We start from the raw sequence: 18,186 nt of genomic DNA, 5'->3' as shown, positions 1-18,186 counted from the left end.
ACAGACATTTGATCATATCAATATAAATGAATAGGAGCAGGCTGCATCTTAGGTGGGCTACAGATTGGGGATGGAGGAGTGAGAAAGGAGCCCCTAACACACATACATGGTTACCTTAAATTCCTGATTTAATTAGCTCTAGATACTTTCATGAGGTGTCTATGCAGCAGGAGCCCAAGAACACAGAAGCTCTGCCAAAAGCTTCCCTTGGTCTCCAGGGTAATGCACAACTGGTGATGCCTTCTGGGCCAGGAAACCTCAACTCTTTTATATCCCTGGCCTTTCCTGCTTGGGCTCACATCCCTGTCTGTTTCTGGGAATATTTATAAACATCAGGCTTTCCTGTTTCTCACGCCCCAGCAACATCAAGGCCACACGATCATGGGAGGAAGCTGGTGGTCCCTCAATAGGACCTAAGCTGCTAGCTCTCCTGGGCCCAGGGAGCCGTTTCCCCTCAGTGCTCTCCCTCTTCTTGATTCCCTATCCTTTTATCTGGATGTTGTGGGTAATGCAACAGTCAGCAAACCATGAGAACAAATCCATTTCCAACTAAATTCTATTATTTCTAATTTTTTGGTGGAGTGTTTAGGGTTTTCTATACATAAAGTAATGTCATCTGCAAATGGTGACAGTTTTACTTCTTCCTTTCCATTCTGAATGACTTTTTTCTCTTTTTCTTGACTAGTTGCTCTATCTAGGGCTTCAAGACAATGCTGAATAAGAATGGCAAGAAGGGGTATCTTTGCCTTGTTCCTGATTTTAGAGATAGCGTTTAACTTTTCATTATTGAGTAGGATATTAATTGTGCATTTGTCACATATGGCCTTTATTATGCTGAGATACATCCCTTTTATACCCACTTTTGAGATTTTTTTAAAATCATAAATGGGTGCTGAATCTTGTCAAAGGCTTTTTTTTGCATCTATTGAGATGATCATACAGATTTTATCCTTCATTTTGTTAATGAGAATCATACTGATTGATTTCTGGATGTTGAACCATCTTTGCATCCCTGGAATAAATCCCACTCAATCACACTGATCCTTCTGAACTATTATTGAGTTTGGTTTGTTAATATTTCATTGATGCCGGAAGCCGGTGAGGCATTCCACTCGTGACAAAGGTCATGAGGAAGGAGGCTCGGCATACGCAAAGGCGGGATCGAGCCTCAGGAGTCCGCCCGGATATTCTCGAGCATCTACCCCCCCAAAAAACAGAGTCTGCCTACTTTATTGCTTTGTGCTCTCACCTCTGACTTTACTGGGGGCTGTCCCCTACCACCATCTCGCTCTCTCTGTCAAAGAGTTAACTTACAGCTCCAATTAATAAAGTTCCTGGGCAATTAGGAGTGTTTAAATCCAAACCCCTCAGATGGCTCTCTAACTCGCCTGACAAATTTACCCGGACTCCTACAGCTCTGCATAGGATTGTTTAGTCTCCCAGCCTCGAGAGGCACAGGAAGCTTAAGATATTCAAATAGCTTAGAGCCTCTCAGAGAATTAGAAACTGTCGGAATAAACTAGTAAAAGATTTCATTGATGAGCCAATGCTTGCTGCCAAGTTTTCACATCCCCTGAATTGTATCCTTGAACGTGTATTAATTAATATAGTTGGTATATAGAAAAAATAAGTAGTGGCCTTGGTGTTAGTAACTTTAGACCCTTAAGGTAATAAATTCTTTCCTTTGTTGTAAACCCATTACACATCCGCCCTATAGGAATGCAATTTTATCTTCAGAAGATGGCGCCAAACCTTAAAATAATTACTCTTAGAGAAAATAAGTCTTTGTTGATAAGTCCTTGTCAAGAGTCATAAAATGTTAGTAGGCCTTCTGGCCAGAAGATGATGTAAATCACCTAAACCATTTGTATACGATAAATTTGCAGGAAAGAAACCCTGGTTTTTGATAAGAATCAAAGACTGCTGACTTTGCATCCCCTATTATCCTCTATGTGTAACTTAGGGTATATAAGCCCCTGTTGAAAATAAAGCTATGGGCCTTGCTCACCAGCGCTTGGTCTCCCCATGTCATTCTTTTCACATTCTGGCTGAAGTCTCCATCTGGAGCGCGGAACCCACCATGCTTACTAATTATGCCTGGGCTTCTAAGATCCACTCGAGAAGGTGTCTAGGGTGAGGCACCTTCCGCTATTCGAGAGGGCGCCTGTGGCCTATGTAAGTGGTGCAAACTTCTTGTCTTGAAGTTTTATTGGTCTCCCGCGTAAACCAAGCTACTCAGCCTCTTTTCTCCACTGAATTTTCCTACTGAGCTATCCTCATTCTATTACTCTTATATCTCTAATTAGCATATAAATAGTCGCCTAGGCCGTCTCTCCTTCGAATACCCTGGATCAGCCAGGGGCAGGACCCCGGCACATTGAGGATTTTTACATCTATGTTAATGAGAGATATTGGTCTGTAATTTTCTTTTTTTGTGTTGTCTTTGTTTGGTTTTAGTATCAGGGTAATGCTGGCTCCACAATGACTTGAAATATACTCCATCCTCTTTAATATTTTGGAAGAATCGTGTAGAATTTGTATTGTTTCTTAATTTCGGGAGGAGGAATTCATCATGGAACCTATTTGGGCCTGGAGTTTACTTTGTGGGAAGGTTCTTAATATAATTCCAGTTTCTTTACTAGATATTGTCATTTAGTCGCTCAGTCGTGTCTGACTCTTGCAAGCCCATGGACTGTGACCTGCCAGGCTCCCATATAGGGTTATTTAAATGAATTATTTCTTCCTGAGTAAGCTTTGGTAGTTCGTGTCTTTCAAGGAATTTGTCATTTCATCTAAAAGTTGCTGAATTTATAGGAATTAAGTTGTCTAGAACATTATTTTCTCTTAATAGTAATAGAATCTGTAGTTATGTCACCTTTCTCATTATTGATATTGTTAATTTGTGTCTTTTTTTTTCCCTTATCAGCCTGGTTAGATGTCAATCAATTTAATTGACCATCTCAAAGAACCATCTTTTAGGTTCATTGATTTTTTTCTATTGGTTTTCTATTTCTATTGAAATAGAACATAGAAAATAGAGATCTATTTCATTGATCTCTGCTTTGATCTTTTTAAAATATTTCCTTTCTTCTGTTTATTGCAGATTAACTTACTCTTTCTAGTTTTTAAAGTAAAAGCTGATGTCATCAATTTGAGACCATTCTTCTTTTCCAATAAAGGCATTTAATGCTACAAATTTCTTCTTACATGCTACTTCAGTGACATCTCCTACATTCAGACACATTCAGTTTCCATTATCCTTCAATTCAAAATACTTTCTAATTTTCCTTTTGATTTCTTCTTTGACCCATCTGTTATTCCTGAATTATATAGCTTTCAAACATTTAGAAATTCTAAAGGAATATTCTATTATTGGTTTCAATATTTACTCTAACTGTGGTCAGAGAACATAATTTGTATCCCTTGAACCCGTTTAAATTTATGAAGACTTGTTTTCTGGTCATGAATATAGTCTATCTTGGTAAATGTTCTGTATGCACTTGAAAAGATTATATATTTCGCTACTGAGTGGAGTGTTCCACAAATGTCAACTGGGTCACACTGCCTTCTGGATTAGCTGGTTGACAGTGCTGTTCAAGTCTACTATATCCTTGCTGATTCTCTATTTGTTGTATCAGTTATTGAGAGAGAAGTATTGAAATTTCATAATTGTGGCTCCGTCTATTTCTCCTTGCAGTTCTATGACTTTTTGCTTCATGTATTTTGAAACTCTCTTATTAGATGCTTAAACATTTAGGATTGCTATGTCCTCTTGATGAATGATTCCTTTATTATGAAATGACCTTCTTTATCCCCGGTAATAGTCTTTGTTCTGTAGTCTATTTGACTAGTATTAATATATAGCAATTCCAGTTTTCTTTTACTAGTTTAGCTCAGAAGACCTTATCTATCTTTTCACTTTTAATTTATTTGTATCTTTATCTTTACAGTGTGCTTCTTGCAGGCGGCATGTACTTGGATCTTGCTTTCCTATCTGACAGTTTGCTTTGCCATTGAAATAGTTAATGTGATTATTTAACATGATTATTGATATGGTTAGGTAAAAGTTCATCATCTTGGTACTTACTTTCTACTTTTCCTTTCTGGTATTTGCTCTTTCTTTCCTGTTTTTCTGCCTTCTGGATTAACTGAATATTTTTCATGATTCCATTTTACCTCCTTTGCTGTCTTATTAGCTATAACTCTTTGCTTTTGCTATTTTAGTACTTGCTTTAGGGTTTATAGTATAAGCTTTGAACTTATAAATTCTATTTTCAAATGATAGTATACTACATCACAAATAGTACAGAGAATGTTATAACGATATACTATCATTTCTGTCCTCTAACCTTTATTGTGGGATACATTTTTATCTACACTTTAAATACAATAATATGTTATTTTTTCACACAGTCAGATATCTTTTTTAAGATTTAAACAGCAATAAAAAATAGCATATATCTCTCTCTCTACATAGTTACTATTTTTAGTGATCATTCTTTGAGAATGAAGGCTCCTATTTCCATCTGATATCTTCCCCTCTCAGAGAATATCCTTCAGCATTTCTTGTAGTATAAGACTGTTGTGCTGAATTCTTTCAGCTTTTTTCTAATGTCAGAAAAGTTTTTATTTTGCCTTTATTTTTATATTTTTACTGGGTAGGGAATTTTAGGTTGTCAGAGTTTTACCTTTCAGGACTTTAAAACAGTTGCTATGCCGTGCTTTTGATTGTGCTGTTTTCAGTGAAAATTCTGTCGTTCTTATCTTTAGTTCTCTGTCTAGAACAAGGTTTATTTCTCTGGCTATTTTAAATTTCGTTCTCTTTATTGCTGATTTTCAGTAATTTTACTATGATGTCTTGGTGTTGTTTTATTCATGCTTCTTGAGATTAGTTTTTACTGAGCTGCTCAGATGTACAATTTCATAGTTGTCATTCACTTTGGAGAACTTCTGGCCATTATTTCCCTCTTCTTCATGGACTCCAATCACATGAATATTCAACTGTTTAATGTTATCAACATTCATCAATGCTTTTTTCATTTAAAAAAAATGTTTTTTCTACCGTTTTTATTCTGAGTAATTTCTTTTCCTCCCATTCACTAATTTTTTTGTGTGTGAAATATTTGTTCTGTCATTCATCCCATATATTGCATTTTTCATCTCAGACACTGCTAGTTTCATTTCTAGAATTTGAATCTTTGTAAAAAATTATTCATTTATTTATTTTTGGATGTGCTGATTCTTTGTTGCTGCGTGAGCTTTTCTCTAGTTGTGGCAAGCGGGGGCTACTCTTTAATTGCAGTGCTTGGGCTTCTCGTAGTGACGGCGTCCCTTTTGTGGAGCAGGGGCTCTAGTGTGTGTGGGCTTCAGCAGTTGTGGCTCCCAGGCTCTAAAGCACAGGCTCAACAGCTGTAGCACACAGGCTTAGTTGCTCTATGGCATATGAGATCTTCTCAGATCAGGGATCGAACCCGCATCTCCTGCATCAGCAGAAAGGTTCTTAACACTGAGCCAACAGGGAAGCCCAAATTTGAGTCTTTTTACATCTTCCATGGCTGTAATGTTTTAAACATACGGAATACTGTTATAATAAGTGTTTTAGTATCCTCTGATAATTCGAAATCAGAATTATCTGCGTCAACTTGGGGTCGATTTTGATAAGAGTATTTTCCTCATTATGGGCCATCTTTTCTCTACTTTTTCACATGTCTGATAGCCTCTGATTATATTTTACCCTGGTTGGTGCTGAATATTTTGTTACAGTTTCTCGAGCTTTGTCCTGGGAGGAAGTTACTTGGAAACAGTTTGATCCTTTTGGGGCATAATTTATGCTTCTTCAGACTGGTCCAGAGCACTGTTCAGTTGAGGGCTAATTAGTCCCCACTGACGCAATACTCTTCTAAGTAGGAGATCCAGTTCTCCATGAGTTACAGATTACAAGGTTTTCCAGTTTGAGTGGAGGCAAGAGGCACAATTTCCCACCCAGTGTGAGAGCTAGCACTCTTTGCTCCCTTCCTCCCAGGTGGCTCCTTTCCCAGTTTCCCCACACCCATCAGTACAATCTACTCAGTACTCAGGGGATCTGTAGATCTCTGCAGATCAGTCTCCATACAGCTCTCTCCTCTCCAGTCCCTTGTCTGGTGAACTCTGGACTCTCAGCTCCATCTCTTTAGCTCAGGAAGTCCTCAGGGTTCTACCTGGGGACCTCCTTGCACCATGGCCTGGAAACTCTAGGAAACAAGTTGTGAGGTCTTTGTAGGATTCTTTCATTTATTTCCCATCTCTTAGAGATTACTATCCTTCATTGCCTGAAGTCCACAGTTTTAAAAACCATTATTTCATATATTTTACTTTTTGTTTTCTTTTGGTTGTTTCAGTCATGCAGGTAAACTTGGTTCCTGTTATATCTTGGCCGCTAAATCCAAATTTCATGTCTACACGTACATTCATATTGGGGCATTATCACTACTGCTACTTCTACTACTACCGTAGCAGTAACTGTGATTGAATTAAATTTCCTGTGCCAGCAAGTTATCATTTTTTTCAGAGAGTATATTTAATACACATATGTCACAGGTAATAGGCTACGACTCCCTCCCTTGCTGCCTTTGTTGCTTGTTGGGGATGTAAAGGCACTCAATAGAATCCAGGCCTATTATAATAACATGAGCTTATAAATTCTTTGGAAGAAACTGAACACATACCATAAACTAACCATGTTAACTGAACAAAAAGTAAAAAGGAGCATGGAACCAGGAACCTGGTAGACTTGGGCCTTTTATTATAACAAAGATGCCATTCAGTTCATTCATTACTGAAAGCTATACTCATGACTGCAAAAGGCAGGTCAGGATTGTAGGCTGCTTTCATCCCCACCATGCACAGAAGAAGCTGATCACCCATCAGAAGGGTTCGCCCAGGGATCTTTAGACCCAGGACGCTTCCAGCAGTTGGGACTCTATTGCCATCAGCTGTGTGCCCTGGAGGGGGCAGTTGGTGAAAGATGCCAAACAGTTGCCAAAGGGCAGTTGCCAAACAGGCTACCAGGGCCACCTCCAGGGGAGAAGGAAAGTGGGCCAGCCCACCAGCCATCCTCTGTTTCCGCTCCCTTGGCAGGAGGTGCAGAGGGCAGGCCTGCTCAGAGCCAGCTGGCCACCTCCACTGTGCAAACCCAGCCACTGGGGCTGTACCGCCCAGTCTCCATTCTCCATGGCTGTATGGTCCCCCACGCAGATTCTGGAGGAAGTGAATGCGGCTGGCACAAACAAACAGCCCCTCAATCCTGTTCCTCACATGCTGTTGCCAAAATTCAGTCTGAAGGAGTAGAAGGCAAACATAAACCTCAGCTCCTGCCGGAGAAGTTGTTTAAGCTAAAAGAAACCAGAGAGACTGAGCAGCTCAACTGCTCTAATTTCCTCGCACATTTCTGCTGTCAAACTCCAGGAGAGATCCCCCGCCCACTCCACTTCCCCTGGAAAAAGAAAAAAGTTCTTCAAGAAACCTGTCAACTCATTTATGAAAAATCAGCTTCCGCGACAAGATTCTAAAAAAGGTGGGGGGTGGGGAGTGTCAGGAGCACTGGATTTAGCGGCATCTTTCACCATAACTTGGATCTGGCTGGGTGGGTGGACTGGTAATAGAGGCGCCTTAGGTGGAAATCACACCTACCCAGAACTGGGCTTCCTTCCCTTAAACCCAGACCCTGAACCCCTCTGCCAGGCTGGTGAAGCTCATGGTCACTTCTCAGAATAATGGTCACAAGAAATAAAATAAAATATATGAGCTTGTAAAGGAAACCAGTTAGGCTGAAATACAGTTATCAAAATAATAAAGAAATCTGAAATAGAGTCATAAATGTGCTTCTTCACTAACACATTAGATGACAAGATCAAGTGGAAGTTCTAAAATCTACCCTCATCCCAAAGCAGTGATGAGTATCTGTGACATTTCAAGATATCTGTAAAGCGATGGGAAAGTAGATGATTTCTTTTGGTGACATCATAGGTACTTCATTGCCTACATTCATAACTGAAGCGAGCACTAGATTTCCGTGAGAGGTTCATGAAAAGAAAAATGCAAAGTTGTTTTCACTCAAGTTTATAGACCCTCCTGAATTCTAGTCACAAACCTCTCTGTGGGTCCTGGGACTCCTTGAGTAGGAAGACCTTTCTTTTTCTTGGCTATTGGGAGAGAGCACTGCACTGGGAGACAAAGGGGCACATCCCCACCCTGGCTTCCCCTCTAACAGCTGAGAGACTCACCCCGTAAGTCAAAGACTGTGCATTGTCTTGCCTAGCTCTCTACTTGCAATGAGGTCTTGCAAAGGTTGGTGTAGGGTGGGGGTGTCCTCTGGGGTTCCAAAGCACCCTATGCCCGCCCCATCACTGGTTCTCATCTGTGGTGTAATGACCTGCTTCTGCCATCTGCCTCCACCTCTTGTTCTAAGGCAGCAATAAGGGCTCATTTATCATTGTGTTCCTGGTGTTAAGAACAGGGCTTGGTACACAGAAGACCATGAATATCCATTTACTAGATGAACAGGTGAATGAGTGGATGAAAACTTCTCTCTCATTGTAAAAAAATATTCCTTATTTCACACCAGTAGTTCTCAACCCTATCTACATGTGAAAATCGCATCCTGAGATTTTAGAAAATCCTGAGACCCAGGCTATACCTCCAGAAATTCAGACTCCAGTGGTTGGGGTGGGGCACCAGTTTTTTTATTTTTTAAAACCACCCCAGGTACAGCCAAAGTTGAGAGTCTACAGAACCACAGAGCAGTGGTTGAGGTGAGAGTATAATGCTCCCATATGAACTTTCCTAGACTTAGAAAGATGAAATTAATGCAGAAACTGAACTCTGCAAGGGGCTAAACATAAATTGAGTTTCTGACCCTTGGAGTCAGGTCACAGTTCTGAATCCAGCAACATCCGAAATATCTGAACTACATTTTCATACTTACATGAAAAAAATCCCAGGCTTGATAGTGAAGACCATGAAACAAATTGCAACCCCTCGGGCAAGCCCTGCAAGGCCCCTCACTCCCTCCCCTCACTGTAAGAAATCCTTGCGAATTCTTACAGGTCTGGGCAAGCAGCACACCTTTTCGTGAAAATTCCTAGTTGAGTGCTTTCCTCATCTATACTGTGGAGATGATAATAATAACGCCAACCTTCAGGTAATGTTGCAGGGACTGAAAGATGTAAGGGGCCAAAAAGCACTTTTAAGTAGCCAAACATGCTACCAAGATTCTTTATTATTATACTCTACCAGTTGAGCTCGTAGAGGTAGAAAGACCTAATGACTCAGATACTAGGTCAGACTCTCTGCATGCAAATTCTGGCACCACCTTTTACCAGCTATGTCATCCAGTACTAATTATTTAACTCTTTGGACCTCATTCCTCAAGTGTAAAATGGTAATAACAAAGGCACCTATCTCCCAGGGTTTTGGGAAGGTTTGGCTGAGTTAACGTACTTAAAGTACCATTGGTTCTAGGGTTGGTAGATGAAGACTATTAGAATGGATAACAACAGGTCCTAATGCATAGCACAGGGGACTATATTCAATATCCTGCGATAAACCACAATGGAAAAGGATATTAAAAAAAAGAATGTATATGTAAAACTTGAGCTTTGCATCAGAATCACATGGAGGGCTTGTTAAAACACTGATGGCTGAGCCCCTACGCAGAGCTTTTGATTCAGTAAACCTGGGCTGGGATCCAGAAATTTGCATGTCTAACAAGCTCTGCTGGCCTGGCAACTACACTTTGAGAACCATTGGCTTAGAACAATGCCTGGCATACAGTAAGTATCTAATAAGTGTTAGCTGTTACTATCTTTCCCTGGCCTCTAATTTTGTAGTCCCTGAGCAAAATAGTTTCTGCTCCACTGCTACTCATAACAGCCTTCATGGAAAAAAAAACATAAAAAAATTTTTTTTATCTTATAATCGGGTACAGCCGATTAACAATGTTGTGATAGTTTCAGGTGAACAGTGAGATGCCTCAGCCATACATGTATATGTATCAATTCTGCCCAAACTCCTCTCCAATCCAGGGTGCCACATAACATTAAGCAGAACTCCCTGTGCTATGGAGTAGGTCCTTATTGGTTATCCATTTTAAATAGAGCAGCATGTACAAGTCCATCCCAAACTCCTTAACTATCCCTTCTCCCTGTCCTTCCCTCCTGGCAACCATAAGTTCATCCTCTAAGTCTGTGAGTCTCTTTTTGTTTTGGAAGTAATTCTGAAATCTGCTAGCAGTGGTCCCCAAGGTGTGGACCCCATGAACACCACATGGGAGCTTACTAGTAATGAAGGTCTTGGGTGCCCACCCAGATCCACTGGATCAGGAAGTATGGGCTTGAGGCTCAACATCTTGTGTTCCAACTAACAGCCCTCCATGTGAGTCTAAAGCACAGCAACTTTAAGACATACTGCTCTATTAGAAAGTCACCATGACCACCACAATACTCCTTTCAAAAGTGAAAGGCAGGATGGCTTAAGATCCAGAGTAGAGTGTTTGGTTGAACTGGAGCTCAAGAACTGACTCAGCTTCTTAGTCACTGTGTGGCAGTACCCCTTTAAGCTTCGGTTTCCTCATCCATAAACATGGGCATCATCACGGGGCCTACAGTGCAGGGAACTGACATGAAAAAGTGCTTGGACACACACTACGTGTTCAAACAAAGTTAGCGGTCACTGTTATCTTTTTAATCATGATGACATGTGCGCTCTCAAAATGATTTGGGATAGCTTATAACCAAGACTTGAGGGCTTCCCTGGTGGCTCAGACAGTAAAGCGTCTGCCTGCAATGCGGGAGACCTGGGTTTAATTCCTGGGTCGGGAAGATCCCCTGGAGAAGGAAACGGCAATCCACTCCAGCACTCTTGCCTGGAAAATCCCATGGATGGAGAAACCTGATAGGCTACAGTCCATGGGGTCGCAAAGAGTCGGACACGACTGAGAGACTTCACATAACCAAGACACATACATAAAAGTGCACAGGATAGCTAAAATAAAGAGTTAAAAAAAAAAAAAAGAAATAAAAATGTCACACACAGAAGGTGGAGCAAGGGAGGGTTGAAACTGTTGTTGCACTTGTCTTGCAAATTGAGGTCTGGACTTCCGTGTGGGCCAGAGTCCAAAGAGGAAATACAGAGATCCTGGTTTCCACTGCATGAATAGAGGAAGGAGACCAACTCTTTAGGGGAGACAATACCGTTCCCTTGGCCATGCCAGCTCTAAATTCTAGGAGAATCTGCTCACAGGAACCTGTACACAAAGGCCCTGGATAACAGAGGGAATCTCCTCCAGCAGTGCTTTATGGACCTGTTTCTTTAATCCTCAACGAGAGTCAAGGGCAAAAATCCTTAGATCCCAGAAGATGAGAGAAGTTACACTCACTTTGGGTGCCGAATGTCAGGGAGAGAGCGATTCAGGGAGATTTTATCACTGACGTAAATGTTAAATCCATTTTCTCGGTACGCCTGGTCCACTCGCTCAGCATAGGTCAACGGGAAGGGCTTCCCTTGTTCTCCGTCTCCTAGGAGCAAACAGCAAAATCCGGGTTGCCAATTAAATGCAGTGGGAAAGGGAAGAGGAAAAACGTGCTTAAATCACCAAGAAAAGACTTTACACTTGCTATAGAGTGTTTCTCTGGATTCTGCAGGGCTAAAGAGGGAAAGGGAATGAGACTCAGCCATGGCTGTGTCATGCACTGCAGCTCCGTTCTCCTGTAACTTCCACAACAGGCTGTCAGGGTGGACACGTGAGCCCTCTTTCTACAGAGAGAAAAGCCGGGACTTGGGACTTCCCTGGTGGGTCAGTGGTAAGGAGTCCACCCGCCAATGCAAGGGTCATAGGTTTGATCCCTGGTCCAGGAGGATCCCACATGCCATGGGGTGACTGGACCTGCATGCCACAATTGCTGAAGCCAGCGTGCTCTAGAGCCAGGGCTCCATAGCCGGAGAAGCCACCGCAACGAGAAGCCCACACACTGCAACTGGAAGGCAGTCCCCACTCGCCACAGCTGGAGAGGGTCCAGTATGGCAACAAAGACCCAGTGCAGCCAAAAATAATAAGTCAATAAAATTATGCAATCAAAAAGGAAAACCAGGACTCAGAAAGGTTATAAAAGTAGGTCTCTGGGCTCCATGCTTTCCCACCCTCTACCAGGAGCCCCAAACATCCCTGACCCTGAAGTCCGCCCACCTGGATGGGAGGCCAGGTCACCTGTCTAGGAGCTGACCAACCTTGGGCCAGTCACACTAGCTCTACGAACTGTAGCTTGTTCTTGTCTGGCACCCATACCATCCTGAGAAAGTTAAATGAGAGGCTGTACACCCAAGAGCTTTCGGTAGAGATAAACCCTATTAACCATGTGAAGAAATTCTGTGATTCCTCTCCAGGCGACTCGAACTTTACATGTAAATCAAAATTGCCACAAATGATCAAAGATGCTTTGATTTTTTTTAAGCCAGCAAACTAATGACAATCTGCCTTGCCTAGGCCTGAACTGCCTGAAAAGTGTGGCTCTTAGTCTGGGATCTGGGTGGATCCAGTGCCAGCTTTCCTTTCTCTGTACAAGCCATCTGGGGAAAGAGTCCCTGATGCTCCAGGAAATTACTTTCTGGGTTTCCGGGGTGCAGATGGTATGTGCTGATGTCCCCTAACCCCTGCAATAATAGACCAAGCACCTGCCATTGGCGACAGTGTGGAAGAAATGGTAACAGAATCAGCTAACTGAAAATCACCTCATCTTTTGGAGCCCGTGGCCTGAGTTTTTTTTACTTTGCAAAGTAAATGATGTCAACATCAGCATGATGAGAAGGTGCAAGTAGAGAGGTGGAGCCTGGGGCGGTGCCTGCTCTGATCCAGCCCGACGATGGAGAGACTCTGCTGCCTGTAACTTGCATGGCTCTGGGATAAGACACTGCTGGCCAGTGCCCAGCATGATCCCACAAGGGACACAGATGCTGCAGGCAGACAAAGAAGGGCAGAAGCATCTGTTTGGGCGGGGAGGGAAGCTCTGGTGGAGGGGGCAGTGCAGGGGAATGATTCCAAGTTCAGGCCCTGGAGCTGCATTGAGTGGAGTTTGAAGCCCAGCCCTGCTGCTCCTGCCTGTCATCTTGGGAGAGCCTTCAGCTTTTCTGTGTCTTGGGTTTTTCCCTTAGTGTTCATTGGGATGAAAAGGTTCAGTGTGATGATTAAGGGGGGAATGCAGGGGAAGACAGAGAAGGCAGTGGCACCCCACTCCAGTACTCTTGTCTGGAAAATCCCATGGATGGAGGAGCCTGGAAGGCTGCAGTCCATGGGGTCTCTGAGTGTCAGACACAACTGAGTGACTTCACTTTCACTTTTCACTTTCATGCATTGGAGAAGGAAATGGCAACCCACTCCAGGGTTCTTGCCTGCAGAATCCCAGGGACAGGGGAGCCTGGTGGGCTGCCATCTATGGGGTCGCACAGAGTCAGACACAACTGAAGTGACTTAGCAGCAGCAGCAGCAGCAGCAGAGCAAGATGCCCGGCACACAGTGAGTGTTCAACCTGGGCTGGTTACTATTGTTCTTAATAATGTCACCACTGCTTACTCTTTTCTGGCTAGTTAGCCCAACGTTCTAATAATTCTGGTATAAGTGCCTGGGAAATTAGCTCTTTTCAAATGTTTCCTTTCTTAATCTAAGCAGCATTCCAACCCTTCATTCTAAATCATTGGCAGATGTGTCTTTGGATTTCCCTGACCACCAGTTACTATGTCAGCTGTATTCAGAGCTTCTTGTAATCTGGTTTTGTCACAGTGTAACATTTTAAAAAAGAAAATCAATAGTGCTGGGTACCTCTGATACAAAAATGAAAATACAAATCCCTTATATTTCTTTCCAGTATTGTAAAGCTATACTTTGTCACCTTCACAAAAGTACTCTTTGGTTATCAAAGCAGGAAGCATGAGCCCTGAGGACAGAGGGGAAACCGAGGCTCCAGGAGTCTGGAATTTATCTGAGGGTCAGATGGGTGGTAGGTAGCATCAGAGCTGCTCTCCTGGCTCCTAGGCAGGCCCTTTGGAGATGACTCTCCACGTGATTTCTATATACCTCACCCATTCCAACTCTGCAGCGGAACAGGAGCTGTTCCAAAGGCTAATCAGGTGAAGAAAGCTTCAGCAGAAGCCCACTAGTTTCACTCAGCCCTGTGGCTGTGATGTTGGGGAGGGATCAACTCAGCCCTCCAGACCTGGGTTCAAGTCTCAAGCTTGCCTCTTTCTCATTGTATGTCTGCAGGTAAATTACCCCACCTCTGTGAGCTCCAGGTTCCTTCTCATCGAATGAGCTACAAAGGTTGGTTAGGGGTTTCATCAAGAAAACGTGCAAAGTGTGGATCGTGGGCCTTTTCGCTGTTGGTGTTCAGTAAATGTGGGTTCTTATTCTTACTGCTCCTCATTTTAGTGGTAACATGTCTTCCAGGAGGGAGACATTTTCTATCACCATAGGGTTTCAGGGCAAAGGGCTGAAAGCAGTGGATCTGATGATGTGAATGGAGAAAGGGGTCAGCTAACAGGTGAAGGAGGGGAGAGGGCTGGCCCTGGGAACCAGGGGAAGGGATAATGGCAAATAGACAAGGAGTCAACAGGAGGTCTAGATGCTCCCATAAAACACACACACACACACACACACACACACACACACACACACGTGCAAGCACTCTCCAGGGGACCCACCCGTGGACACCCTGCCCTTCATACCTACACGCTGAGCATCCCTCTTGATGGCTTCTTTGTCGTGCCAGTCCTTCAGTTTCTGCCTATCTCCAAAGAAAAAGCTCTTCTTTGGTTGACTGTGTGAGCCCTTAAAAAAAGACAAAAACTATGAAAAAGAGGAAAAGGGAAAATAAGTTTAATAACAAAGAGACCCAGCAAGTACATGGCCTAAGGGATGAATGTCTGCCATCAGTGGTTCATTTATTAATTCCCTCAGAACTTGGTTACTCCTGCCCACCTGTGCCAGCCAGGTGTGCAAAGTTCAGAAAGATGACACACAGTGCCCACCCTCCGGGAACTGACAAACCCGTGGGAGAGAAGGCAGATGGACAGACACTCCTTTTACAGAAGAGAGAAGGTGGTAGGTATGACACTGTCTAGCAGAAATATAATGTAAGCTACCAAGATGAGCCACATATGTAACGCTACTTTTTTAAACCAGGTGAAGTGAGTTTTGACAATGTATTTCATTTAGCTTCATATACTCCATCAAAAGCAGGAGTTCCCAAAACTGTGGCAAAACTGTCTTCCATGAAATTGGTCCCTGGTGCCAAAAAGGTTGGGGACCACTGATCTAAAGTAAGATCATTTCAACAGGCAGTGGAAGCAAATGTTGAGGTTAAGTCTATGTTCCTTTTTGTGTGTGCACTGAGTCTTCAAAATCCAGTGTGTATGTCACACTTGAGGGCATCTCAGTTCAGCCTCCTTCCAAGTGCTTAAGAGCCACAGCTGCCTAGTGGCTCTGCACTGGATGAGGCAGAGGAAATGGACCTGGGATGAGAGGTTCCGAGAAAGAGCTAGAGGACTTCACTTCCACCCGGGAGAAGTGGGGAAGGGTTCACGGACACTGGGGCCTTTGGGCTGGACTTCAGATAAGTTGAAATGAGAGGCTGGCAGAGCGCACACCCTGGGTGGTGGAGCATGGTAGAGTGGGCTGGGCTCAAGGAGCACGGAGCACAGGAGGAGGAGCTGGGTCACAGTCATCTCTGCAGTCCCAAAGAAGGCCTGGTCCCAGAGACGGGAAGCAGCTGGCAGATGTATGTAGAAGGTCTGAACAAGTGCTCGGATGACTGAAAGAAAACAGGAATGCACAGGAGAGCGGCCCCCAGAGGCTGGAGCTGAAGACATTTATTATGTGTTCCAGGAGGGGAGTCTGTCCTGGTGGGCCTGTTAAGGAAGCAGTTTCCCAGAGGTTGCATTCCAGCCTCTGGGGTCATCAAAAGGTGCCAGATGCTTTCCCACGCCAGAGTCAGGCCCCAGGGCTTAGTAAGAGTCTTTCTAAGGTGACACTGCTCCACACTGCTGTTTCTATCTTCTGTGTTCACCTAGATGAGAACAGCTTTCCCCATCACCTTGCCCTTAAAAAAACCCACAGACCTGCTCATGCCACTGTGGTGTGCAGGATCCACTAGTCCTATTTCCTGTATAATTACCTATGAAGGCCCTGAACGCATGGTGTGCTGGAACATTAGCACTAACAAGAAGCCACTGGAATAAAATCATCCTCATGCCTGTTTATTAAGTCCCTGGCTGATCCTCGCATTAGCACATTTTCCATAAGGGCTCAATATCCCTACAACAGCTCTAATGATAATAATCCTCGGCACTCCCTCTCCTGCAGACCTGACTTGCAGGAAGAAAATTCTGAAAGTGGACATGCCACATGTCATGGTCAGAGAGGGAAAGAAAACTGCAAAAACAAAGGTCATGTGCCTGCAAATGGTTCTCAGGGTCTTAGAAATCACAGGAGCTGAGTGGGAAGTTCCTTCAGGGGGTTTCAACTGTATTGAGCCACATTCTGCAGGAGACACCTCGGTGCTGCCTTGAGAAGGTGGAGACTGACTAAGAACTTGACCCCTGCACTTCAGTCAGACCAGCAATGCATCTGTCTGTTTTCTATACTGGGGTTCTATGTGAGATTTCATTTCTAAAGGTCCTCTGCTAAAAACAAACTGACCATTAAATCTCCACACAAGCAAACACATCAACTCAAAAACTGATCTGGGCCACTGCCCTATTTCACAAATAGGGAAACTAAGTCTTGGAATGGAACGGGGATATGCCCAAGTTAAGCACTGTACCTCTAGACGTCAGGATTGGTCAGTCAAGGGTTGGTTAGCAATCTTTCCTCCAGCCCTCCCTCCCAATTCCTTTTCCCTCTTCTGCTACCCAAAGACTGAGAACTTCACTGACTATGTTAGGTCACTGGTGGAACTAAAGAGGTTCTGCAAACCCAGGTTGTCTTAATAGGAGGAACCAATCTAAAGTGGTTCTTACAATGTGAACCAGCAGCACTCACAGCAGCTGGGAACTCATCAGAAATGAGCCCCATCCAGGAAGCAGCAGCAGAAACTGGGTGTGGGGCCCAGAGACTTGGGTTTTAACAAGTCCTCAAAGAGATTCTGATGCACACTCCCATTTGAGAACTACTGGTCTAGAATTCAGGACGTCATAAACCTGCTTGGTCTGTGCTGGTCAAACCATACCTGGGCTATTGTATCCTAGTTGAGCAGATATTCATCAGTGAAGGTCACAAAAAATCTTAGATGTGGTCACTGGCAAACACAATCTGGTGGTTTTTGAGGATTTTTTTTAACTGCCAGTGTTGGGGCGGGGTGGGGAAATAGGGCTTCCCAGGGGGCTCAGTGGTAAAGAATTCGCCTGCCAAAGTAGGAGACGTGAGTTTCATCTCTGGGTCGGGAAGATTCCCTGGAGGAAATGGAAACCCACTTCAGTATTCTTGCCTAGAAAATTCCATGGACACAGGAGCCTGGCGGGTGGGCTACAGTTCATGGGATCACAAAGACTCTGTGATGTGACCTGGCTCTCATCCCTCATTTGTGTTATTTTCCTGGCTGAAGTAAGTTTGCAATGGGCTGCCACATACAGATATGCATGAGGAAGATTAGAAACTGTGTTCTATGAGAATTTGGAGATGAGAAGCCATGGGAAACACGGGAGAGTTTATCTTGTTCTATGAGGCCTTGAGGCTAGTGTGAGAGCCAAGGGCAGAAGTTATTGAATGCCTGATGGGTTAGCTGAAAACACAGAAGGAATTCCAAAAGGTGGGCTGGTCTTAAGATGAAATAGGCCCACTTGGAAGAAGATGTTAGGGGAGGCCAGGAACAGGATGCTTGTTCATCAGGATGTGAAGGAGGGGAGTCGAACACAGAGTTAGGGCTCAGTTCAGTTCAATCGCTTGGTGATGTCCGACTCTTTGTGACCCCAAAGACTGCAGCACGCCAGGCTTCCTTGTCCATCACCAACTCCTGGAGCTTCAAACTCATGTCCATAGAGTTCAATGATGCCATCTAACCATCTCATCCTCTGTCGTCCCCTTCTCCTGCCTTCAATCTTTCTCAGTATCAGGGTCTTTTCCAATGAATTAGTTATTTGCATCAGGTGGCCAAAGTATTGGAGTTA

General features: G+C 43.6%; 1 protein-coding gene across 2 annotated transcripts in view; it reads right to left on the bottom strand.

Annotated features, from left to right (window-relative positions):
* The window catches only part of GALNT10 (polypeptide N-acetylgalactosaminyltransferase 10), a 226,053-nt gene that overhangs the window by 112,211 nt on the left and 95,656 nt on the right, over window positions 1-18,186 (bottom strand). For both annotated transcript variants that reach the window (XM_061424122.1, XM_061424123.1), the window contains exons 2-3: window positions 14,749-14,851; window positions 11,414-11,552 (exon numbers count right to left, since the gene is read on the bottom strand). In XM_061424122.1, the coding sequence (XP_061280106.1) occupies window positions 11,414-11,552; window positions 14,749-14,851 (242 nt within the window). The remainder of the gene's footprint in view (window positions 1-11,413; window positions 11,553-14,748; window positions 14,852-18,186) is intronic.

Source organism: Bos javanicus, chromosome 7, assembly GCF_032452875.1.
Source record: "Bos javanicus breed banteng chromosome 7, ARS-OSU_banteng_1.0, whole genome shotgun sequence".
NCBI classification, from domain to species: Eukaryota; Metazoa; Chordata; class Mammalia; order Artiodactyla; family Bovidae; genus Bos; species Bos javanicus.
This window is presented reverse-complemented; position numbering and strand designations above follow the sequence as displayed.